Below are 25,717 nucleotides of genomic sequence, written 5' to 3' on the forward strand. Positions count from 1 at the left end.
AAGAATATTAATGAGTATATTATACTAATTCTAAATACTGTATAGTCAATAAGACCGTGAAAAGGGAGAATTAAGTACTGGAGAGCACAGTACCCCATCGCCCCAAGAACCAACCTGGTTCCCTGGTAGCTGACTCTTTTGCAAAGTCCCACTATTGCAAGGCAGTCCAAGGCTCATGCTACAAACAGGCAAGGGCACCACCACCTTACTTCTAACATGGAAACACGAAAAAGAACGCACACCATGGGGGCATTTGGAACAGTTCCCTGTCACGAACATAGTTAAACTTGTAATAAAACTTAAAATAAGGTTAACATCCTGTTCTAACTTCTCGATATGCTTTCCTGAACGGAAAGGGGAGCAGAAGGCAGAGCTACAAAGTAAGTCAGAATACTAGCACTATCAAAATGTCTAGCCTGAGTAGAGACTGCTACAGATGAAAGGACACTAGGTAGGAAAGAACTGACAGTTTAAGTCCTAACTTTACCTAATTGCTTTTGCAATCTATCAGCTTCCCTTCTTTCCTATGTCTGACATGTTTAAGCATCAGCTTCCCTTCCTTCCTATATCTGACATATTTAAGCATAAAGACCTCAGGCCAATCCCTATATTCCTCACGTTTAGTTTCAAGATCACACACTGTACCCCTGCAGCTGGTACAAACTAAATGTTAATTTACTTCAAATTTCAACATCCTGTTTACACAAAAATCATTCCTACATAGCCTGATGTTATTGGTTTTGCTTCCAGTGGTAGACATCCTAGGAAAATGAAATTACAGAACCGTAAACAGGCGTGCAAAACAGCCAAACTTCAGAGAATACTAACAACTGCCTATGAGCAATGGCAGCAAGGAGAATTCTGACAAAAGCTAAAACATTCAAAACATATCTGGTGATGAACAGGTGAACTACAGTCATTCAATCTTTGTTTGAGTGCTGACTTGCCTAACAGCACAGAGATATAGGCTAACTTTAACAGTAGGTAAGATTCATCCCAAATAAAATAGTTGTACAGTATTACACTCATGTTTTTTGTATCCTTCCACTTTTTACTGGTCACAAAAATCAACTCTACTGATTACAAAAGCCTCACCGGCAATAGTATACCCCTTCGAACAGCTCCTTTAATCCACAACAAGATCCCACTGAGCACAAGCTGCTCATACTCCAGACCAGGATGGAGACAAGCCAAAAGTCCAATCTCTAGGGAACTCCTGGTCCCATGAACCTGACGAGCCTCTTGTCGTGGAAAAACACAAGACCCAGCTAAGCTGCTACCAGGACCCTGTTCCAACTTTGACCCTGCTGGCCCCCCCTGTTCTGGTAACTGGTCACAACCAAGAACAAAGGCAGAGGAGAAGAGCAATCCCTCGAACCACTCCTCCCACTCCCCTCCCAAACATGCAGTGAACCATGTGAACAAGAGGTGAAAGAACCCAATGGGGACCTCTCCCTATAGTAAGAACATGCTATATGTGAACATAGCAAGTGTTGAGATGGGGCAGGCTCCCACACTGAGCCTGACAAAGAGGGCTGAGCCTGGGAACCCACTCAGCTGCCAAACCAGGACCAATCCCAGGACAGATTGTGGGGGGGGGTCATGATGGGAAGGTCTGTCCCAATCATCTGCCTTCTCAAAATCATGGGACTGAGACCAAGCACAGTGAGCCAAAGGCACACCTTGTCCCAGCACAAGCCTGAGTACTCGTAGTGGAATGAGGTGGGAGTGAAGCGTAAATCTAAGTGAGCTGGTGAAGAGCATCAGTTCTGCCCAAGGTATCCTGGTCACCTAGTGACCACGCTAGACCAATTATGTGACGCATTAGGCTTCCCCATCTTCTTAAGCTGTCTTGGCAGGTAGGAGTCCAGGGTTGGGACGGAGGTGGATGAGTCTAACGACAACAAGTGTCATGGTATGACATTGTGTAAAATGGAACAGATAGTTCCATTAATATGTAATGTGAATGGACTTAACAAAAAGTATATATATCTGTGTGAGCACGAGAGGTGTTGTTTTTGAATCACAGATCTAGTCCTTCAAGTCACACATGTCAGCAAAACATGTCAGCAAGTGTCCATGTGTTGTTTGGAAAACAGTATGTCAGCATAAGCCATAACCTCTTTGTTCTAGGCTGAGAGCAGTCACGTAGGCAGCAAGAGATCCTTGGGAACGAGGTCATGTGTGTTCGTGTGTGTGTGTAACTGATAAGTCTTGTTATGATGTAGTGTGGAAGATTTAAGACAGATTAAAATGGGAAATCCTCCTGTGTAGACCCACTGTTACCTTGTTGTACAATATTCCAGAATATAGTCACACAGAATCCCATTATGGAGTTTGTCTAAGTCCTATTAGAAGAACTTTTCTATTTCTAAGACGTAAACTCAGTCCAACCATGAAGAAACCTTTGAAGATGCAATTCCAGTTCTCTGACTGTATTGAATACGGTCCACATAATCTGATATAGCTAGATACTCGCAAGAGTACCTCTACACAAGCAGGAGGAGGAAGATGAAAGAGAGCCAGGCACACTTGCCTTATGCACTGAGGGGCTGGTTGAGACTGGAACCAAAGACTTTGCAAAATCAGGAACCTGAGGATCAGCAACAAGAAGCACTTCTGCTACAGAAAGATCCCCTTCATAAGCAGTGCCCAAAGATGTAGGAACAGCCAAAGAATCATCCTTAGCCTTCCTGGGACGATCTGGAGTCAACTTCTTCCTCTCTTTCACAAGTTTGTCCAGAAAGGCAGTGAACAAAGGACTCCCCGGGATATAAGGAGATGACCAGATCTTTCTTAGATACTAAAGTGATGATGTCTTCTTAGGGGGACCTGAAGCATCAAAATCCAAATCAGTCTTCCAAAGGTGACACTGATGCTAATGTATTGCCCTTATCAGAAGTAGCTACATCCTCAGGTGAAAGGTTTGCACTTGGGGTTCAGTCTGGTGTTACTCCCCCCTCAAAGAAGTAGCATGCAGAAAGGAAGGGGTATGGAAAATGAAGACACAAAGGAACTAAAATAAAAAGGTTCGATGGTGTCACACGTGTGTTTTTGCGTACATGCCTGAGGGAGCAAGTGAAAGCCTCTGGTCCCTCTTCCCAAACCTAATCATATGCAGAGAATCTCATAGCATACGTTTCTCACAGGGTGACGTCCTTGAGCAAGCTCTCCCCCAGCGAGAGGCACATACAGTATAAGGGTCAGTTGCTGCTGGCAACATATACAAAACAACAAAGACCAACAAAAAAAAAGGAACAAACACAGCAAAAAATTATAGGGAATGAGTGCATACTCATAAACTACAGCCAAGTTTTCAACCACTTACAGGATACGACCGCGGCACACGTCCCTTGCTCACAGTGGCTGAAAGAAAACTGAAGGTAACAGTCAGTGAGGTAGGAATACTCGCAACCTCATCCCTCATCTCCACCTGTTAATCACCTGGTGAACTACCTTGTTACTAAATTTTCCAATGGAGTCCAGCTCTAGCTCAAAGATGCTCCTACATAACAGGAGATGGTTTGTATATCCTACGTACAAACTGTAGAGAGAAATTGACTTACTTATATATAACCTGTTTGGAGGCATGCAGTCTCTAAGTGTGATCTACCTACTCAGGAAGGGATTTTAAATCTGAAATAAGCTACACTAAATCTGTTGTATTTGTATTCAGGCTTTGGAATTGATTACAGTATTAGCAAAGCTAAGAAATTAATTTTAAATATATAAGCATGTTTTCCTCGGAGTTTTTCATATGGTTTGCATAAATTTTACTTCAATATCCCTAAGAAAGGGTTGGTTTTCCTATGACAAATTCCTCAGGTTAGGTTTGGGGAAGAGCCCACCCCAGCATTGGGTTTGGACAAATTAGGTTATGAATCACTGGACTCTTTAGATTTATGGCAATCTAGTTGCATGGAGGGGGAAAACAGAGAGTCAAGAGTCTCACACGTCAGGTGAGGAACCTTCATCCTTGGTTAGGTAAGGTTAGGGAAAGTTAGGTTATTAAGTATCTCTGTAACTGTTCTTCTTACAGTTAGACAGTTTATAAATTTTTGGGTGATTGTTACCGTTGACATGCGTTAGTGGTGCATTTTTTCAACTGACTGCACTGTCATTTTTGCAGTTCCTAACTTTCCGACTCGTTATTTGGACTTTTCTGGTTCGCCCCCCTCCCCCTCACACTCCAAAAACGTTGGTCTCCCACTGACATGCATAATTAACCATGTGGAAGTGTTTAATGGATTTCCTCATGTTTTATACACATAAATAAACAAATAAATGTTATTTAGCACTATTTCACTTTAATACCACAACTCAATTCTGGAATTTTTATGATGTTCTCTGGGTCTCATTAGGATTAATACTGTACAAAACTCATAGTACTAAAATCGATCACAAATTTGCTGTTACCAGATATTTACTGACAAATGTTGTTCCTAACTTGGGGGAGTACAGACTGACTGTGCAAGTTGAATGTGGGTCCAGACAACTGTGGAAGCTGGAACATATTTTGTTATTTTCACCAGGCAAACGTGGTTTGCAAACAACAATAAAATCTTAAAAGATTTTAATTTTCACTAATTAGGTGGGATTTTGGAATTCTGCAGTTGCCTAAAAAAAAAATACTAGCTTCAATTTGTTGTACTGTAATTGTTCATTTGGTAACGAATGAGTACTTTAGACACTGGAACCCCTTACATCCTACAACTATGGGGGGGTCAAAGTGAGAGATGGGGGTTTTTGGGTTGGGGAAAATACAAAAGAGCAAAATATATACGCCTACAAAGAGGTATTCTAACACTACCATAGTAGGTTACTTTATTAGTTCTGATTCTGATTAAGGTAAGGTTTATTGAACATTTGGTGCTGTAATCTGATAAATTTTTACTGTAAGCCATAATCATACTATGGAGTTTAAAATGATTTTCGTGTTTTAATGCATGTTTTAAATGTTTCTGGCATTCATTCTGGTAGCCAATTAGTAGAACAGGCCTTGTTTTTCACATATTGGCCTCCTCTTTTGTATACCATAATAATGGGTATCACACTGGGGAACCAATGTTTTTGGCTGGGGGGGGGGAAGGGATACACAACAAGTGAAATACAAGTATGCACTGTAATATGTCATGATACTTCTGCAAGTTCTGTGATAAAGGTGCTATTTATTGAATGTCTTAAAGTGACATTATGCACTAGGTAAGGACCTGGAAACCTAGATTTTCTTAATGGCTGGCGGGGTGCAGACCTCGTGCCCTAAGTTACACAAAGATAGGGTAGGTGATGGTCCAGGAGGGGGGCAGGGAAAAGGGGGAAATTTCCCCTACCCTCCTGGCTATTGAAGGCCCCAGCACCCTAAGCTAAGTTAGGTTAGGTCTCAACCCTACTTCTTTTACCATGGAGCAAAGACCCCTGCTGCAGCTGAGTAAGACCCCCAGCATCATAGGTCGGGTCAGGATTTGGGGTTAAGGATGAAGAAGCCCCTCTAGCAGGTTAGGACCTAGCCCCCTAGATTAGGTTAGTTTAGAGGAGCTCAGGGAGGTAAAGCACCTCCAGGTAGGTGAGGACTCAGGCCCCTAGGTCATGTTAGGATAAATCCATCCAATTTCCTACAGTGGTTCCTCAAATTGGGGCATCCAGTATCTCAAAAACTACCCCTTTTACTAATGAAATGAACCTCGGAAACTTTCAAAGCACGCTTCAACAGATATGTACAATAAATCATATTTTAAACTCCAGTATGCAATTAAGGTTTAAAGTTAAAATTTACCATTTATTTTGTTGTTTCTACAACTAAATGCACAAAATGGTAAGATCAAAACCACACTCGAACAGGATCAGATCCTAACCTAACCTTCCCTTAACCTAACCTTAACTTGGAGTGCCATGCCCTAACCTGAGCTTCTAGCCCCCTGAATCCCCCTACGTGACCATGCATAACAGAACATGTGTATAACTATTATGTAGTATTACCCACCAAAGTTCCTGTTGACCTGTTACTGTGGAAAATATTTTTAATTTTAAAACTTCTGGGGTAGAACTAAGCAAGAGTTCCACATAGGGTATTACTTTGGAAACTAGTTTTTCTTATAGTATTTTGGTTGCTTATCAAGAATTTACTGTTATTTTTTGTCGGTCAACTGTAATTAACCTGTAATTAACCTCAGAAGTTGTACGATGGCCATTCTGCAATGCTATTGCACATGTGCAGCGTTATAGGGGAGCTTTTGGTAAGAAGTGGAGTTTCCTTCACTGGGGGGTTTGGGGAGCAGAGGCCCCCAACCAAGCAACACGGCATGCTAGGTTAGGTTAGGTCAGGGTACGTTATGTTAATAGAGTTCCTTTTAAAATAGGTTTCCTTAGCCAATCCCTTCTTGAACACATGGCTCCCTGATGACTTGCGCATGTGCGGAACCATTCCATAACAACATGGCGGTCCAGTCTTTCTGCCGTTTCGAAAACCTGGCATTCCCAAAGGGTCCCCAACCACGTTGGGTGGATAAGAGGTTAATAACAATTGACCAACAATAAACACCACCACCTCCTTCATCAACAACACTAAAAGTATAGGAAAAATCAATTTCCAAGGTAATAGTCTGTGTGGAGCTGTTACCTAGAAATATCCTGTGGAAAATACTTTGATTTTTTTACAATTCTGGTTAGGATAATTGACAAAAACTCACTCCTCACCCCACAGGCTCGGTAGGCCTAACCTTGAATAGCATATGTGGTAGGCCTAAGCATCTCGTGTAAAATTCCACCATCGTCGGGGATTTATTTCAGTAAAACTACAGGGTAACTCCGCACGGACTGCCATGTTGCTGTTATGGAATGGTTCCGCGCATGTCCAAGTCATCAGGAAGCCATATGTTCAAGAAGGGACTGGCTAAGTTAAGTATACCTTAGTTTGACCAGACCACTGAGCTGATTAACAGCTCTCCTAGAGAGGGCTGGCCCAAAGGATTATATTTATTTTACGTGGCTAAGAACCAATTGGCTACTTAGCAACAAGACTTACAGCTTATTGTGGAATCCGAACCACATGATGGCGAGAAATGAATTTCTATCATCAGAAATAAATTCCTCTAACTCTTCACTAGCCGGCCGGAGAGTCAAATTCGGGCCGAGCGAGTGCTAGACCACAACTCTACCGACTCGCCCAATGAAGAGCTGTGGGGAATGGCTACAGAAACCTATTATAATAACATAACGTACCCTAACCTAACCTAACCTGGCAGGCCGTGTTACTTAGCCAGGGGGCTTTGCCCCCGGCCCCCCCAGTGAAGGAAACTCCACTTTTTACCCAAAGCTCCCCTATAACATGGCGCACGTGCAGCAGCATTCCAGGATGCCCAGAATACTTGTGAGGTTAATTACAGTCGATCCCCAAAATAACGGTAAATTGTTAATAAACAGCGAAAATAATATAAGAAAAATCATATTTTAAAGGAAATACCCGACGAGGAGCTGATGCTTAAATCTACCGTACCAAATTCTGGTTGGCGTAATTGATAAAAAATCGCTACCTACCCCGATAGGCCTACCACCCTAGGCCTAACCTTAAATGGCTTACGTATAAAATCCCTCCATCAACAGGGATTTATTTCTTATTTACTTCTTTTAATCTTTAAACATTCGACTCTTAACAATTTAGCTTTGGCATGAAAGATTTTTTTTTTTGCTCCGGTTAATACCAAGAATGGCGATTTATCGGTTCAAAATTTTATAATATTTTCATTCTTTAAAGGTATACTCGGCACTTACCTTATCTCTGTGGTCTTGGGTGGATTTTCTTTAACTATTAGATGCTTTTGGGGGATTTATTTGGAGCGAAATAAGTGCCAGAAGTGGTAACAAGTTCCATGGTAACGATTCACTGTGGCATGGGGTATGACTTGGGCATGACATTGACAGGTCAGCCCGAGCTGAGAAGCAGTGCCGGTTCAGTTTATAAATGAATAAAAAAATAATTTTATTCCTGTGGTTTTCATGCTGTATATATATATATATATATATATATATATATATATATATATATATATATATATATATATATATATATGCATATATATATATATATATATATATATTTCCTTTTGCGTCATGAAATTTTTCCAAGTAGTTTTTCTAATTTTTCAAGCATGGATGAAAATCTCAAATAAGCACTTTCAAGCATTAGCTGACCCAGAAAAATTTTTTGGGGGCACCAATTTTCATATTATACATACACACACGTGTATATATATATATATATATATATATATATATATATATATATATATATATATATATATATATATATATATATATATTTCTATAGCATTTTTAGAATTTTTATTTTCTCCCAGCTTTATATTTCTCATTTATGTTATTATCATCTAAATGTTAAATATTATTATCTATTTTTGTCATAAAATGATTTAGGAACATTTTAAAGACTGCAGATAAAAGGAGAATCAGTATCAAAACAATAAAAAAAAATAACGAGAAGAAATGAGCTAAAGAAATGGCAGCAGTAAACGCCACCAGGAGCATAGTCCACAGTTCTAGTGATATTAAACGTAGGGAAAGATATTTGCTATTATGGTCACCGTAAGAAAAATGCTGATGCTGACTCCCACATGTCTAGTAGCTATTATTATTATTATTATTATTATTATTATTATTATTATTATTATTATTTTATTATTATTATTATTATTGAATTATTATTTCATCGAATAGTTTGTACTTAGTTTCTCAATCTCTCCAATGAGGGTTTTTCAGGTCAATCATGCAGCATATTATCATTATTATTATTATTATTATTAATTATTATTATTATCATTGCTGAACAAAGCCAGAAGGAGAGAAAGAGAAAGCTTAATATGCAATGCGAAGGGTGCTGAGAATGTTCGTTGCAGAGGGTATAAGTTGTTGAGCAGTGAAAAGTCTTTATATTGAAAGTGACGCAAGCATTGGAGTTTGTCGGAGGAAGAGTGGGCTGAGATAAGGGTACATTATGTCTCCGTGACTGTTTAATATCGTTAAAGATTGAAAGATGAAAGAAGTCAGAGAAAGGAAAGTACACGTAGTACATAGTTGTGGGATAAGAAACGAAGCTGTGGATAATTTACAAGATGGCTGATGTTTGCATACGATACAGTTATGACTGAGAACAGTCTAGAGACTTGTGGAAAAGGATTCGAGTGTTTCAAGGGTAGACAGTTGAATGAAAACATATGTGCTTGAGTGAAGTTATGAAGGAAAATTGAAATAAATTTACCTTCATAAAGTGACGAATGTTATTATAGATAGTGGAAGAATGAAAGCAATAGATCTGTATACGTATTTGAGAGTACAGATTTTGGATTGTGGCAGGATGAGAAAAGAAGCGATATACAGAATAAGTAAAACAATGAACGTATAAATGAGGCTTTGGGCTTTGTCTTTCATTTTTGGGAGCCATTTCCTCTTGTTGAAACCGGCTTCATGATGTGTATATATATATGTATATATACATGTGTATATATATATATATATATATATACAAATGTATACGTGTGTGCATGTGAGTGTGCTTTTGTGTCTTTATGCATAGCTCTACGCACAGAAATAAAAAAAAAAGCATTTCATGTGCTTTTCTGTTAAATAGCTAAGACTTTTCCAGCGACCCAACACCTGAACTCGCCATCAGCTGACCCACTGTTACAGGAACAAAGCTTGCTTTTCAGCTGCTTGTGTTGACCCGTTCAAAAAATATATATATGAATCGTTTTGTCCATCTAAAGTGGGGCGGGCCCAAAAAAGTATCGAACAAATGTCATAAAAGATTTGCGCGTGAGTGGCTTCCCTATTTTTCTTTCTCTCATTTTATTCGCCTAACAAACAATTTCAAAACAAGTTCATATGACAATATATCTATCGATAAATTGATTTATAGTATCATGGAAATAATAGGCTACATTCAATAATATCAGGCGTAGGAAGTCCAAACTCTGCTATTCCCGAAATAGATCGCTGATAGATAAAGGAATGTTGATTTGTGGCTATTAAAACTGGCGTCACATCATCTAGGTTATTGACGCCGGGGTGACAGATAAAGGAATGATGTTGTCTGAGCCAGATGTCCAGGGCCAGACATCCCGTTTAGAGTTATCTTTTTACTTGTGGCTCTATATTCGCCGACTTACTTATCACTCTACATATAGGCCTAACATTAATGTGAGACAGTTATATGAGGCGTGATTTGGAGTTCCGTTAAATTATTGGTTCCAGCAGAAACTCATGACGAGCAAGAATAACCAATCCACTTATGGAAGCCTCATCAGTGCAACTGACTTCATTCTTAATGGAATGAATTAAGGCCACAACGACAAAGGCACGAATCTTTAAAAAACGGAAAAATGCTAAAGACGTTATTATTGCACTTTTGAATCTAACAAGACACGAAAAGAATGCTGTAAAAGAGATTATAACCACTTTAGGAAACAACTTGGTAGATCAAATTTCAGTGCATGGCGTAGGCTAACTAGAGCACTGATAACGGCACAGCAATTTGATCACACACGAAAACAAGAACTAGTTTCGCCCATTTAGATGAGATATCTTCTTTTTTTACTCCTACTTGTGATTATCATCTAATCAAATTAGGGATACTGTATGAACCTGTTTAAATTTCTCGTGATGAAAGTGAATTATGTTTGTATATGGAGATGCCAGTGACTTAGTGATTTACATCGAAGAGTGTCTGAGACTATCTCATGTCTCCTCGGCTCTTCAATCAACATCTGCATGGATTAAGTGATGTTAAAATTCAGGGCAAGGAAAGGAGGTGCAAGTGCAAAGTCGAGGGATAACAAAAAGGGATCATAAACTGAGTGCCGACAGTGGAATGCTGACGTTTGCAGATGTTGTTGACTGAGTACTGTGCAGAGAAACTGCAATGTCTGGTGAAATAGGTGCTTGTAAAAGAAGAAGTTAAGAGTGAATGTGATCAAAAATAAGACCATGAAGGTAAATGGAAACCTATAAGATAGAGCAATGAGTGCTGATATAATGGTGGAATAACGGAAAAGGTAGATTTGCATCGTGTTTAATGTAAATGTGACAAATGGTAGCCAGATGAGAGAATAGCAGTATCACTGAATAGGTGAAGCAAGGAAGGCATAAAGGTTTATGCAAAAGATTTGGAAGAGAAGTGGAGTGTCTGTAAAACCAAAGTTTAAATAAAAAAGGTTGTTATGCCAGCTCTTCTTCATGGAACTGAAGTGCTGATGCTCAGTACTACAGAGGAAAATAAGCTCAAATATTGTGATGACCCTGTGACTGGTTTTTCCTAAGTTTTGTACAAACTTTCACAAGGAATGCTTTCATTACAAAGCAAAGGCAAGAGAAATATAATGATTATTCAAAATAAGTACACATTAACATCAAATAAACTAAAGTGGCCAAGAAAATTCTCCAGAATGTGAAAAAGGAATTAGTGGTGGCATTTAGTTCACAAAGTTCATTGCTGTCCAAATTTCAAAAACAAAAGAACTGTAGGCCTACGCAATGCCATATCTTCTCTTCCAGTAAGACATTGCTTTTCGAAGGGTATGATAAAACCAAGAAAAAGGAAAACATTTATTGTTTACATTTTCGTATAAAACTGACTCTGATCAACAGCACTGATACTTTCCGTAAGGATTTCTACAGAAGAATTTGCACCCTCCTGTGGGCCTACCGGGTTTGTTAGGCCTATTTGGAAAACCTCCTTGCCGGGGGGGAAAAATCCACCTTGTCCTGGAAAACCTCCTCCTTGTCCTGGAAAGCCCCAGGAATCCACCTTGTCCTGGAAAGCCTCCAGGGAATCCACCTTGTCCTGGAAAACCACCTCCCTGTCCTCCTTGTCCCGGAAAACCTCCAGGGAAACCACCCTGCCCTGGAAATTGTCCACCTGCTCCAGGAGTGACTGAACCTTGCCCGGGGGTTTGTCCTCCTGTCGTTCCACCGCCCTGGTTACCAACAGCCTGCTGGAACAGCTCCTGCAGCTGCTGGAGTTGCTGGAAAGACATAAGAGAAAGGGTAATGTTTAGGGTTTTTCATTTGGATGAGATGAGACTAACTCTGATCGGCACCTTACGGTACACTTTTCTCATCACAGCTTCAATGGGAACATTAGTCATATCTAAAATTCACAGTTTTACGCTTACCAGAGTTCAAATGTATCATTGTTCTGGAAGCATTTTAATCTTCATCTTCAACCTTGAGAATAATACTCCAGAGAGGACATTCGTATGTGATTGCAAAGGTTTTTTAGACCTACTCTTTGATTAGAGGGAACTGCAACAGAACATCTGTACTTCTGTAATCTGCATTGTGACAAAGATCAAGTAAAGTACGGTTATGAAAACCATGCTGTTTATAACATACATTTATTCTTATTTTTATTTAATCTACCTTGGGGCCCCAAGAGATTTTTGAAAGCTTTGATGATACCCTTTTTTGATTATAGATTAAAATAATGAACCAAGTTAATGTTATGTATGTATGATAAAACTGGAATTACAGTTACAGTTTTTGAATAAGTGCAATGCAATTTGCTACGGCTGCTTAGAGTTACTTTCCAGGGAGAGGAGATGAAGAAGAGGAAATGGGGGAGGTTGAAATTTTGAAGAGATTTTGGAGGGTCATAAGTCTTTTGTGTTATTGATGATATTATGCACTATTTTGATAGATTTACATGGCAAGGATATCATACTATAGTTGAAAATTAAAACTTGATAATAGAAATTAGGCTAGTGTTGAATATAAGGTTGTGAGGAAATTGACATTACAGTGTTTGATACATTTGCATATAATAAGAGTTGGAAATTAATTGAAAATTGAGCTCTATAATTTTAAATACAGGTTTTCTAATTACTAATACTATTAATTTCCTTCATTCACATCGATATATACATTCGAGAATAGTCTATTTTACTAATTACAGAACTGATACATTGGTTTTGTGTAATTTTCTTTGGCCCACCAAAAAAATTACTTGACCCCACCTAGGCGCACCCACTGATGGAATGCCGGCTGCACCACTGGATGAGATTCATGACAGACCAAAATAGAAAGATTTGCTACCTATACCAGCTAGAGTGAGGTCAAGTAATGCACCAAGGCGCACTGCACTGTTAAATCGTCGCCATACCAGTTTTTGTGAATGTTCCAAGAATATCATTTTATTTTTACCATGGCGTGAGCATTCCCACATATCTTCTCTTGCACGCCATACCACGCATTCATTTCCAATAGACCTAGTCATTTTATACACAATTGCATACCAAGGAAATTCAAAATGACTGTCGCTAATATTTCATATTTTTTACGATTGAGGTGACACCAAGTCAGCACAAACCCACTTTACTGTAATGCGTGATATCTACTCAAGCCTAAAAGGCAGCTATACGCAAGGGTTTGTGGGTTCCTTAGGTGTTGCTTTTGCGAGTTTTCCACTGAGGGAAATGGAAGGTCGTGTAAATTATGACAGAATTAAAGGAAAGAATAGGCTACCTCTTCATTTTGTCAGGCTAAGATAAAACAACTTAAAAATGCGCCGTAGTTTCTGCGGTCCAGTTGAGTTTTCTGTACAGCCGCTACAGCGTATAATCAAGGCCACCGAAAATAGATCTATCTTCCGGTATAATGCTGTATGAGCCGCGGCACATGAAACTTTAACAACGGCCCGGTGGTGGCATATCCTATATCGTTGCCAGAAGCACGATTATGGCTAGCTTTAACCTTAAATAAAATAGAAACTACTGAGGCTGGAGGGTTCAAATTTGTTATATTTGATGATTGGAGGGTGGATGATCAACATACCAATTTGCAGCCATCTAGCCTCAGCAGTTTTTAAGATCTGAGGGCGGACAGAAAAAATTGTGACGGACAGACAAAGCCGGCACAATAGTTTTCTTTTCAGAAGACTAAGATCGATTTCAAAAAGCATGTTCATTTCATATAGAAATTGGAATTATTTTAAAAGAGTGATACGTTGTAGCGAATATAAATATTATTGTCTGGATTTTATTCCACATTCTGAAAGAAAAATCATAAACGGCACGAAATGCTAAATATAAAAATGTAAATGACGCGAAGTTTATTCTGGAATACTTAAGCCTCCATTTCAGCTGGAATTACGAAATTTCCTTGCCACAAGCGTCAAACATGGCGCCTGTCAGTTCTTCAAGTATAGAGAGGAACTGGACTGAAGGAGGGGAGAGATTTACAAAAAGAATAAATAATTCAGTCTTACCTCCAGTGACTGGCCTTGGGTATTCTGAAGGTCAAGTGCTACGATAACTACCAAAACAAGTTGCAACTTCATCTCGGATGCCTGAAAAAGTTTGAAATGGTAAGCACATGAGTTTTGTTATCACAAGTGTAAATTCAAACGCATCACCTGGAAAAATACATTATGTGAAGGAGTGGAATTTAGTGAAAAAAAAAACCATGATTTTAATAGATCTTACAACTTAACATCCAGCCAAAGAAAATCGAGTGAAAATTGCGCCGAAGTTTCTTCGGCGCAATCGAGTTTTCTGTACAGCCGCGCTACAGCGTATAATCAAGGCCACCGTAAATAGATTTATCTTTAGGTGGTCTCGGTATAATGCTGTAGGAGCCGCGGGCCATGAAACTTTAACCACGGCCCGGTGGTGGCCTATCCTATACCGTTGCCAGAAGTACGAGTATGGCTAACTTTAACCTTAAATAAAATAAAAATTACTGAGGCTAGAGGGCTGCAATTTGGTATGTTTGATGACTGGAGGGCGGATGATCACTTAACCAATTTGCAGCCCTCTAGCCTTAGTAGATTTTTTATTTTATTTAAGGCCAAAGTTAGCCATGATCGTGTTTCTGGCAACGATATAGGACAGGCCACCACCGGGCCGTGGCTAAAGTTTCATCGGCCGCGGCTCATACAGCATTATACCGAGACCACCGAAAGATAGATCTATTTTCGGTGGCCTTGATTTCAGGCTGTGGTCGCTGTACAGAAAACTCGATTGCGCCGAAGAAACTTCTGCGCATTTTTTACTTATTTTTTTAAATATTTTCAGCAGACGACGGACAGTTGTGTGCAAAAACAGTTACAAAAAAATTTGCTGAGGATATATACCTTAAGTACATTATCAATACTTGGATAATTTACGCATCAGAATGCACCACTAAAACTGTGGTCTGAAGTAATCTCGAATGAAGCTGGTTTATCAAACGCTATAAACGTATTACAAGAAATATGTAATTTGGTGTCATTTATTTCTTGGAAGCGAATTTTGGTTTAAAAATTGATCAAGATGGCTTTCATCTTTGGGCGATGAAGCGCTTATATTGACTTATTTACGTATTCATTTACGAGCTTCAGTTATTTACCTGAAGAAGGAAACTAATCAATATTATATTTTCACGAGCTGCTGTGAATAAATGGCTATAAACGTAAGCGAGACGAGAAAGCATCCTGAGCGCTATCACATAATGTGACAACGGATATCCCTTCAAGACTACCACAACGAAAGAATAGCTCATTTCCATCAACGGAATACATCCCAGCTTTTTTTTTTTTTTTGCCCATGCACCCTTTCACTTTATGTCAGAATGTCGTTCTCCTGGCCGCCCCTTTCCAAAACTGCCTGCTTCAAAAGGTGCATTCCAGAAAATATGCATGTGATACTAAAAATCTTTGGTCACAATTCTCCTCCTGAAACTCTGAAATTCCACACTGGTTGAGAGCCACTGCTTTGAGTAGCGGGAGTTCTTCATTGGAGGGATGGGCAGGGCTCTCGGCTAGCACGACCGGCTAATGAAGAATTAGAGGAATTTATTTCTGATGACAGAAATTCATTTCTCGGTATAATGTGGTTCGGATTCCACAATAAGCTGTAGGTGCCGTTGCTAGGTAACCAGTTGGTTCTTAGCCACGTAAACTAAATCTATTCCTTCGGGCCAACCCTAGGAGAGCTGTTAATCAGCTCAGCGGTCTGGTTAAACTAAGACATACTTAACTTTTTTTTTTTTAATAGCGGGTAACAAAAGGTGCAGACGACAAGAATAAGAATCAATTCCTTCAGTTTCCTTATGACCAGTTGAAAGGTGATGTGAAAAGTTATATGAGAGGCAGATGCGGCACAGCGGAAGTCTTCGCAGTACACAAGATCCATCTGCCATCACGTGAATTTAGGCGCTGTATTTGCACGGCAAATTCAAGGAATAAATAACGCGAAGTTATTGTACACGTGCTGCCGGCGTCGATGGTCCCCGACCTGGTCAACTGAATTTAATGTGACTTGATTTGCGACACTTAGCAATTATCAGCAACACATAAAGCATCTGGTCGCAAAAGACTCTCCTCTGTTGCGTTAGTTTGGGTTTACAGTGGTTCTGGTTATATCGCGTGCCCTTGAGTCCGGGTTCTTTTTCTTTTTTGCTACGAGAAACTAGTTTTAACCCGTAGCATTGCCCAAACACGTGCGTAGAAGCGAGAGAGAGAGAGAGAGAGAGAGAATAATAGCTGAGGTATGTTTACATCGAAGCTTAAATATAACTCACACACTCTTCCACTTATTTTTAGTTTTCTGTAAAAGAAAACTATTGTGTCAACTTTGTCCGTCCGTCGGCCTTCAGATCTTAAAAACTACTGAGGCTAGGGGGCTGCAAATTGGTCTGTTGATCATCTACCCTCCAGTCATCAAACATACCAAATTGCAGCCCTCTAGCCTCCTCAGTAGTTTTTATTTTATTTAAGTTTAAATTTAGCCATAATCGTGCATCTGGCAACGATATAGGACAGACCACCATCGAGCCGCGGTTAAAGATTCATGGGCCGCGGCTCATACAATACCGAGACAAGCGAAAGATGGATCTATTTTCGGTGGCTTTGGTTATAAGCTGTATGGAAAACTCGATTGCGCTGAAGAAACTTCGGCACATTTTTTACTTGTATTTGTATTTTATGCTACAATATTCTCGTTTATGATTTTTCAAGTATTTTCTCATTTTTTTATTCTTTCAGACCAGAAGATGAAAGCAACAATGTGAATCCACGTTAGGAAGACAAAAACAAGTTTGGTTTTGTGATGACTTTCGTCTATTCTTGTGGACGAGAGAATGTCAGCCTACTTAGAGATTCAAAGTAATATTGGAATCTTCTTTGATAAGCAGCCCTTGCATTCAGTCAAAATTACGAATGCATTTATATGCCACGACAGGCACTCGAATGTGACGAACTTTGACGCCGTATAAATCTGATATTTGGATGTGGGTGCAAGTGACTTTTTTTCCTCCGGTTGATAGCAATAAACGCACGCTGCCATCTAGAATTATCACGTGAAATACTTACAGCATTCTCTCTGTGCTTCATTTTATTCTTTCCCATTGAGTCTTTGATCTAGAACTGGAAAAAGACTGAACATTTCGATTAAGCGCAACTCAAGCCTCCGCGCTAATCGAGGAGCCACTGGGAGAAAGATTTTGAGAACAATAGGCCTACTGATCAGTAACGGTTAACAGGGAATGCAACAAGGAAATTATTATTATTATTATTATTATTATTATTATTATTTATTATTATTATAGTAGATGAAAACTATTCACATGGAGCGAACACACCAAAGGGGCCACTGACTTGAAATTCAAGCTTCCAAAGAACGTTTTTTTCCACCTCCCACCTCAGACCCCACATTGCAGCAGTAACCGATCGTGATACAGAGCCAGTGATTTTTCATCGCCCTGGGGGGAGACGCGATCCCGCGACATCTGAGTGGCATACCACGACACTAACCACTATGTACCAGCGGACCAGAAAGAACGAAGAGAAAAGAAATAGGGTGGAAAGTTATATTTTCAGCGATTCAAGTTCTCCGCCTCCTTCCTTGGCCCGGAATGGTTTCATCACAGCGATTGCCTTTTTTCAAGCTTCAACTCGGCAAGTTTAATTGACTCAAGTCCCATTAAAAGGGGTTTTACTGGACCTCTATATATAAAGGAATCAATAATATCCACTTATCGTTGTTACAAATGAATTGCTTTTCCGTTCTCATAATTCAGTGAATGTTTTTTCCCTTAGAAAGCGAACCTTGCTCAATATAACGAGTCTCAGTGAATTTACTTAATGTTCTACAGCAGCAAAAATCTGCTTAAAACTTACTCCCAGAACCTGATTCATCTTAACATATGAACAGAGAATTTTGGATGGGAGAAGTCTCGTCCACAATGGACACGAATAGAACAGAGTATAGAATTTAGGCCAGAGGCCAAACGCTGGGGACCGATGAGGTCATTCAGCGCTGAAACGGAAATTGACAGTAAAGAGGTTTGAAAGGTGTAGCAGGAGGTAAACCTCGAAGCAGTTGCACTATGAAACGATTGTTAGAGAGGGTGGAAAGTCTGATGGAAGAAAGAGAATATGAACGAAAAGTTAAGCGTATACCTTTTAGTTTAACCAGACCACTGAGCTGATTAACAGCTCTCCTAGAGAGGGCTGGCCCGAAGGATTAGACTTATTTCACGTGGCTAAGACCCAACTGGTTACCTAGCAACGGAACCTACAGCTTATTGTGGAATCCAAACCACATTATACCGAGAAATGAATAACGGAATGTAGTACAAGGAATAGCAGAAGTTGCAGCTAGCGGCCGAAGGAACGCTGCAAAGACCATCAAGTTTATGCCTACAATGCACCTTGTGAGGTGCACTGACGGCGCCACACCCCTACGGAGAAAAAGGACACGAAACATTATATGGTTAATTCGGTGATGCATGAGGTAGAATAAATGATCGAATCAGCGATTCTGGGCAGCTTCAGCGTACAGAATCTTTTCCCAAGAATCGGTTCCGTTTACACCACAGGGCAGCGTGAGATGGCGGAAGGTGCTCGTTGATTGCGAACGCCGGAAATTGTTGGAATACAAGGAACCACTTTCCTCGCGCTGTTGCCTACGAAAAGGAACAATTTGTTCCGGAAAAGGAAAACACCAGCAAGAGGTGGCAACGATTTATCCTTATAATATGTTCCGTTTATTTCCTGCAACATGTATAGGAAGACACCATCTCTTGACCACTTTTGGAAGCCTTCGCCGTAGTAACCCGGAATCTTTTTGTGAATCTTCAAAAAATGTCATGAAAATTATCATGTTTTATAAATTCGATTCTGAATTAAGTTCAGCAACACTTTAGGAGTTAATTGGTGAAAAGCGTTTTTCTTAAAATTTCGAACGTTATGTATTTAAATACAGAATCTTTGCCGTTTACGGTTGAATTGACCTGTCAGTCGTTACGACTCGTTAACCACAATTCTACTAATAGATTACGTTGTCTTGGATTCAACTGCTGTATATTTATGGTTTCAGTTGCACGCTGCTCTGACAGACAACACGACAGTGTCGTGTTATGGAGGGCCTTGGATAAAAGACGCTTATCTTGATGGTAGACGTGATTATAACAACCGCAGTACTGCATAATTGTCTTTTCACTGAGGTGCCGCCTCTTTTAAAAATAAATTTAAACGTGTTCACAGAATATGCTGTGATGCACGCACTCTCTCGCTTCCTTCCATTCCAAAACCTCTTTCACTCCAGCTTCCTAGCATTTTCCATTTTTCCTCTCCACATCCCCAATAAAATTGCGAATTATACATTTACTTTAAATACCTGTAGAAATCAACAGCTTCCATCAGTCTACCATTCGTATTAGTATTCACTACTCCGCGACATTGTTTCTTGCTCACATTTATTTTTAATATTCGATAAAAACTTGGGAGAGTGGCTGGTTTGGTGTGAGAGGAGCCTGAGGCTAAGTAAGTATACCTTAGTTTTACCAGACCACTGAGCTGATTAACAGCTCTCCTAGGGCTGGCCCGAAGGATTAGACTTATTTGACGTGGCTGAGAACCAATTGGTTACTTAGCAACTGGACCTACAGCTTATTGTGGAATCCGAACCACATTATAGCGAGAAATGAATTTCTATCACCAGAAATAAATTCCTCTAACTCTTCATCAGCCGGCCGGGGAATCGAACTCTGACCCAGCGAGTGCCAGTCCGCAGCTCTACCGACTCACCCAACGGTGTGCTATGTCTCCAGGGCTGTTTAGTGCCTCTGTGGATGGGGTGATGGGCAGTGTTGCTCTTCCTTGGGCGAGTCAGTAGAGTTGTGGCCTAGCACTTGCTAGGCCCGAGTTCGACTCTCCGGACCGGCTAGTGAAGAGTCAGAGGAATTTATTTCTGGTGATAGAAATTCATTTCTCGCTATAATGTGGTTCGGATTCCACAATAAGCTGTACAGTAGGTCCCGTTGCTAAGTAACCAATTGGTTCTTGGCCACGTTAAATATGTTTAATCCTTCGGGCCAGCCCTAGGAGAGCTGTTAATCAGCTCAGTGGTCTGGTAAAACTAAGATATAAAAAAAAAAAAACAAAAAGGCAATGTCAGAGACAGGACATTGGACAGAGGTGCAAAGTTGTGGGATGAGAAATGATTCACGAATGGAGCGTGGAATGGCTGGTGTTTACAGAAGGTGCAGTGCTAATTGGAGACAATGAAGAGAAGCTGCAGAAACTAGTAAGAGGTTTTGAAAGCTTGTATGTGAGAAGAAAAAATAAATATGCTAACAATAGTTAGGATATGAAGGTCATTTGGAAACCAAGCTAAAGCTAAGTATATCTTAGTTTAACCAGACCACTGAGCTGATTAACAGCTCAAGATGATGGAGTAATTAATATTGGTAGTAGAAGAATTGAAAAGGTTGATTCACCCAGGCACTGGGAGTCAGTTAATAGATAATGATAGAAAAGGTGATCCCCAGAATTAGAGAAGCAACCAAGAGTGGTCGCAGGGAGCTTATAAAAGATTTGGAAGAGAGCACCAAGAAAGTCTAAGTTGGAATGTATGGATACAATCTCCTTTATGGAATGAAAGTTTGGGTTAAAAAAATTAAAGATTTGGAAGCAAGCATCATGAAAGCATAAGTTGGAATGTATGGACACACTCTCCTTTATGGAATTAAAGTTTGCATTCTAAAAAACAAACTGAAAGAGAGAGGTCGAAGCTGTTCAGGAGAATTTTTGCCTGATCAGTGTTCTGAGATGGTTGTATCATATCGAGAGAATGGAGGGTCCTTTCCTGATGAAAAAGTGTCTGCTTCTGGCGTGCTGAGCAAGAAGGTGCAAGGAAGACCTAGACAGTGCTCAATAGACGGAGAAACTGGCAATGGAATGAAGGGCTTTAATATCCTGAAAAAAAAGTGTTAGAAACTTGTTTAATGACCCAGTGTACAGGGGGAAGGAGGGTTCACCTCGCTGTTGATGAGATTTCTTTGCTGTTTCACCAGTTAAAGTCTGTTTTTTTTTCAGAAACCACCTCCTGTTAGAGGAAATGGCTTAATGATGGGTATATATATATATATATATATATATATATATATATATATATATATATATATATATATATATATATATATATATATCTACATGCTTTCCGTAACCCAGTGTTTAACGACCTTACTGGCACATGCACAGGAGTTAGACAGCGACTGAATGAGAGAGGAATTTTAAGATTTGTTTCACAACAGAAAGACAAGTATTTGCTCTCAAGAGAGGACGGAATGTGGAAGACTGGAAGAATAGACCCTTTCAAAGGTAAAACCCTACTGCTGCTACTAGTAGTACGACTGGCAAGTTCTGTGAAAATGCATTGTAGGCCTATCGACTTGAGTGAATTAAGAAAATGGGTGTTGATGGACTGTGCCCGCTCGCACCAGGCAGGTTACAGAAATGTGAGAGACTATAATCCTACTGAATAGAAACATGGAGCCCATTGGAGACGTAGCCACTTCTTCCCGATCCTACTCTTTCGTCTTCACTTAAGTGGAGAAAAATCGTAGATGTGACATACACATTGCCGAAACTGTATCAGGACAAAGATGCAGGGAAGGTTAAGGTAGTTACTACTTTCATCCGCGGTGTTCTTTTTCTGTATATCACCACGGCACCATTTGAACGCTCAAGGCCAAAGAAATCATTTTCAATATCTACAAGTGTTGCAAATTGGAGAAGGAATATAACACTGTTATGCAGAGCTTTGGCCATGTAATGCCACTTCCTACGACTGCAGGTAAGGTGTGCAGAGTACAGTTGACTGCACAGGCATAGAAAGTGAAAGCAGTCTCCAGGAATCTATTTGGCTGTTTTCCAAGAATAGAAAAAAAAGATAAAAATCACTTACAAATACTGATGAATTTCATCAGGGCGTTTCACGACGAACAGTATCAAGGTTTTATACTAGGAAGGAAATTCCTGCTCTCGGCGGCGCATTGTTAGAGGTCAAAGGAAACAGAATTACTGGATTCAGCAAGTTCAAGAGCCGGCACGAGAATTACCAAGGACGAGTCGGTTTGACCCCTGGTATGTGATAAGCTTTCAAGTCAGTGTCGAGATATGTTTCTTATTATTTTCGTATTCTTATATAAACAAGTAAAAATGCGCCCCAGTTTCTTCGACGCAATCGAATTTTCTGTACAGCTGCTACAGCGTATAAACAAGGCCACCAAAAATAGATCTACCTTTCTGTGGTCTCAGTATAAAACTGTATGAGACGCGGTCCATGAAACTTTAACCACGGCCCGGTGGTGGCCTATCCTGTATCGTTACCAGAAGCGCGATTATGGCTAACTTTAACGTTAAATAAAATAAAAACTACTGAGGCTAGAGGGCTGCAATTTGGTGTGTTAGATGAATGGAGGGTGGATGATCAACATACCAATTTTCAGCTTTCTAGCCCGAGTAGTTTTTAAGATCCGAGGGCGGACAGAAAAAGTGCGGACGGACAGACAAAGCCGACATAATAGTTTTCTGTTTCGTTTTAAATGTTTCTTGTGCTGTCGAGGTTTCCTTACAGTTTTCCTTGTGTTGCAGGTGCATAAGAACAAGTAGCGACAAGATCGTAAACTAATTTTAAGTTGCGGTTATTGGGTGAATGGAGGGATTCACATTCGAATGTAGAACTTAGGCCAGAAGCCAAGCGCTGGGAACCTATGAGGTCATTAAGCGCTGAAAGGGAAGTCGACAGTAAGGTCTGAAAGGTGTACCAGGAGGAGAAACTCGCAGCCGCGCTGAGGGTGGAAAATCAATTGGAAGAAAGAGAATGAATTAAGTCACAGCTAGGGGCCGAAGGGACGCTGCAAAAAACTATAAGTAATGCCTACGTGAGGTTCACTGACGGTATATAGCACGATAACATACGGCAGGAATATGACACTTGCATTGCTTGATTTTCTCTGTAAATATCTGGATGCCACACTAGACCTATCTGCTTGTCTTCAGATGGTTTATTTTCAAGCTGCTGACCTGAAATTCCACATACGCAGTTACATATAATATTTCTGTCCTTATAGATCCATTATCAAAGGCAGCGGTACCATATTATAGTATAGTATGATTGCTTGATATCTATCTTTGTATATTATGCTATTGGACGTCCTGTTACAGGAAAATATTCAAGAGTAGATAGCAGAAAATAACGAACAGCAACCATATCAAGACTCGAATTCTTTTCCCAACTCGTCTGGATATGCAGCCGGAAAAACTGAAAATTGGCAACTGCCGTTTCTGTGTAACAGGTATACACACGAGCTGTGTACCGTGCATACTTCTCATCAAAGAATTTTAAGCAGGACGGGAGTAGGCTTTATTCCCTTACCCATGCCTTCAGATAGAAAAAGGATATAGAATAAATGCTGGTTACAGTGTTCAAATACACCCGAAAACACCACTTAACCTAACGATAACAGTCAAATCGTTAACTATTACTTTCACGGCGAAAGAGTTTAAAGTTTCCGTCAGAACGGTTGGTATATTATTAACCCGCTTGCCCTTCTAATCCAGATCATGTCTTCCCCGTTCTAGCTTCCAAAATGGAAGCACGTGACTTGAATGTTTTTTTTTTTTTAGTGTGTTACAAAACGTGATGAATCTGACGCCGTAAAACTCCTATAAAACAACTAATTACCGATAGCTTGTGTTGTATAGCCCTTCCACGATCAGCACCCAAACATTAGAAAAGAGGAAGAAACCCGACAATTTTAACCTCAACGATTTTGAAAAAGGTAAGCAGTTCATGTGTTGTTTTAGATGAATTAGGCTAGCGAAACGTAAGGATTTGGACCTACTCCCGCAAGGGGGTATCTTAGGCCTGTCCACGTTCAGTTTACGGTGGAGGGGAGAGGTGTCTAGGGGAAGCGACACCCCTCCAGCCAAGTCAAGGCACGGCACCCTAAGTTGGTTTAGGAAGGTAAAGTCTAGTTAAGTCAGTGCACGGCGCCCTTGGAAACGAAAGGTTAGGTTAAAGTTGTTTTGGTTAAGTCGTATTCAGGTGTACCTCCTGTCCGTATTCCCCCATTGTGGTCAAGATTACAGAACAGAGGACAACACTCCCGAAAGGATAGTTTCTGGAAACCCATCCGTATGATTAAACATGCATTATTTTATGGTTTTGGCCCTTGGCCGGCCCTCCCGCACTCCTCCACATAGGCACAGTATGCAAAATGGCAAGCCAAAGCCATAAATAGGTAACGGTATCGTCACTGATATTTCAACCGAGCTGCCGTCGTCGATCTCAAAAGGCTCCGCATTCTGTCATGCGAAATCTTGCTTAGGAGGTTAAGGGCCATTTAGCTTGATCCATGTGAACGCTCGCACATTTTTTTTATAAGTAGACATCACCACCATTATCATCAGTTCATTTGGAAGGTTTTCCTGTACGTACCTGTTTGATATTAGTATATTTATACTGAAGCAAATTATATTTATGGATTGCTACGCATATTGCGCATTAAGGAGGTACGTAATTTTACGACGGTGAGCCAATCAAAGGATAAATAGAATATCAACTCAAACACCTACCATGTTTTCCCCAGTGCTCAAGATGAAAGAAAATCTATTTTCGTAAGCGAAGCATCTTCAGCGTTTAAAATATTTGACGAGGCGTATGTCTGTGTGCGTTTATCCCATCCATCTCGTTCTTTTTTTGCTAGTTATGCCTCAGGGAATAGGCCTACTACTGTAAGTAGACCGTGCAGCATTCTTGCATGTCGTGTGAGGATCCTCAAAGTGTATCAATATCCTGACTGGGTTTTTGTTGTCAACGCTGCAAAGTGTGATTGCCACAGTTGTCGAGTTGATTTTAGAAAAAGCCGGATCGACAACATTTTTCAGACATTTTTCCTTGCCTTCAGGAATAGAAAGCGTTATGAGCCTATTGAAGTCTCGGCGTTTGTTATGATAGGATTCGACCGTCTAAGGAAGGAAGTTCAAAGATTTCTATTTTCATTGGAGATGTACAGTATGAGTAGCCTATAAACCGATGCAGAGTAGAGTGAGTACCGGTGATAGAAAAGATCAGGTATTCATTGATAATCGAATATTCATTGAACTAAAACCAGCTGTCCTTGCAAAGAAAGCAAAGGCTAATACGGAAGAACGAAAGAGAAGGGTCGCTCTACCGGCGGGATTTCCGATGGCTGCCAGGGACGGGGAAGCCCCAGGATAAATGACTGGTTGTAGGAAGGAGTTAAAAGAGAGAGAGAGAGGGGGGAGGGAGAAAAGTCGTACCAGGAACTAGCAATCACAAAGCTGTGTTGATTGCAGACACCGTGAGAAAATGAACCCTGTAACTGAATGTCACCTTTGATGTCAATAGTAAGAAATTTTTTT

General features: G+C 40.2%; 1 protein-coding gene and 2 long non-coding RNA genes across 3 annotated transcripts in view; 1 reads left to right on the top strand and 2 right to left on the bottom strand.

Annotated features, from left to right (window-relative positions):
* The window catches only part of LOC136850549 (uncharacterized), a 36,099-nt gene extending 28,195 nt beyond the window's left edge, over positions 1–7,904 (bottom strand). Inside the window, exon 1 of the long non-coding RNA XR_010856648.1 lies at positions 7,768–7,904. This is a non-coding gene — a long non-coding RNA (uncharacterized lncRNA). The remainder of the gene's footprint in view (positions 1–7,767) is intronic.
* Positions 7,905–10,978: 3,074 nt separating this feature from the next.
* LOC136850344 (uncharacterized) lies at positions 10,979–14,341 on the bottom strand. Its single transcript, XM_067123967.1, has 3 exons — positions 14,270–14,341; positions 11,813–12,029; positions 10,979–11,010 (listed from the first exon to the last, which is right to left on the bottom strand). Exons 1-3 carry the CDS (start codon positions 14,339–14,341, stop codon positions 10,979–10,981), a joined length of 321 nt encoding a protein of 106 aa, XP_066980068.1.
* A 9,517-nt stretch (positions 14,342–23,858) lies between these two features.
* The window catches only part of LOC136850551 (uncharacterized), a 33,615-nt gene continuing 31,756 nt past the window's right edge, over positions 23,859–25,717 (top strand). The window contains exon 1 of the long non-coding RNA XR_010856650.1: positions 23,859–24,111. This is a non-coding gene — a long non-coding RNA (uncharacterized lncRNA). The remainder of the gene's footprint in view (positions 24,112–25,717) is intronic.

Source organism: Macrobrachium rosenbergii, chromosome 22, assembly GCF_040412425.1.
Source record: "Macrobrachium rosenbergii isolate ZJJX-2024 chromosome 22, ASM4041242v1, whole genome shotgun sequence".
Classification (NCBI taxonomy): domain Eukaryota; kingdom Metazoa; phylum Arthropoda; class Malacostraca; order Decapoda; family Palaemonidae; genus Macrobrachium; species Macrobrachium rosenbergii.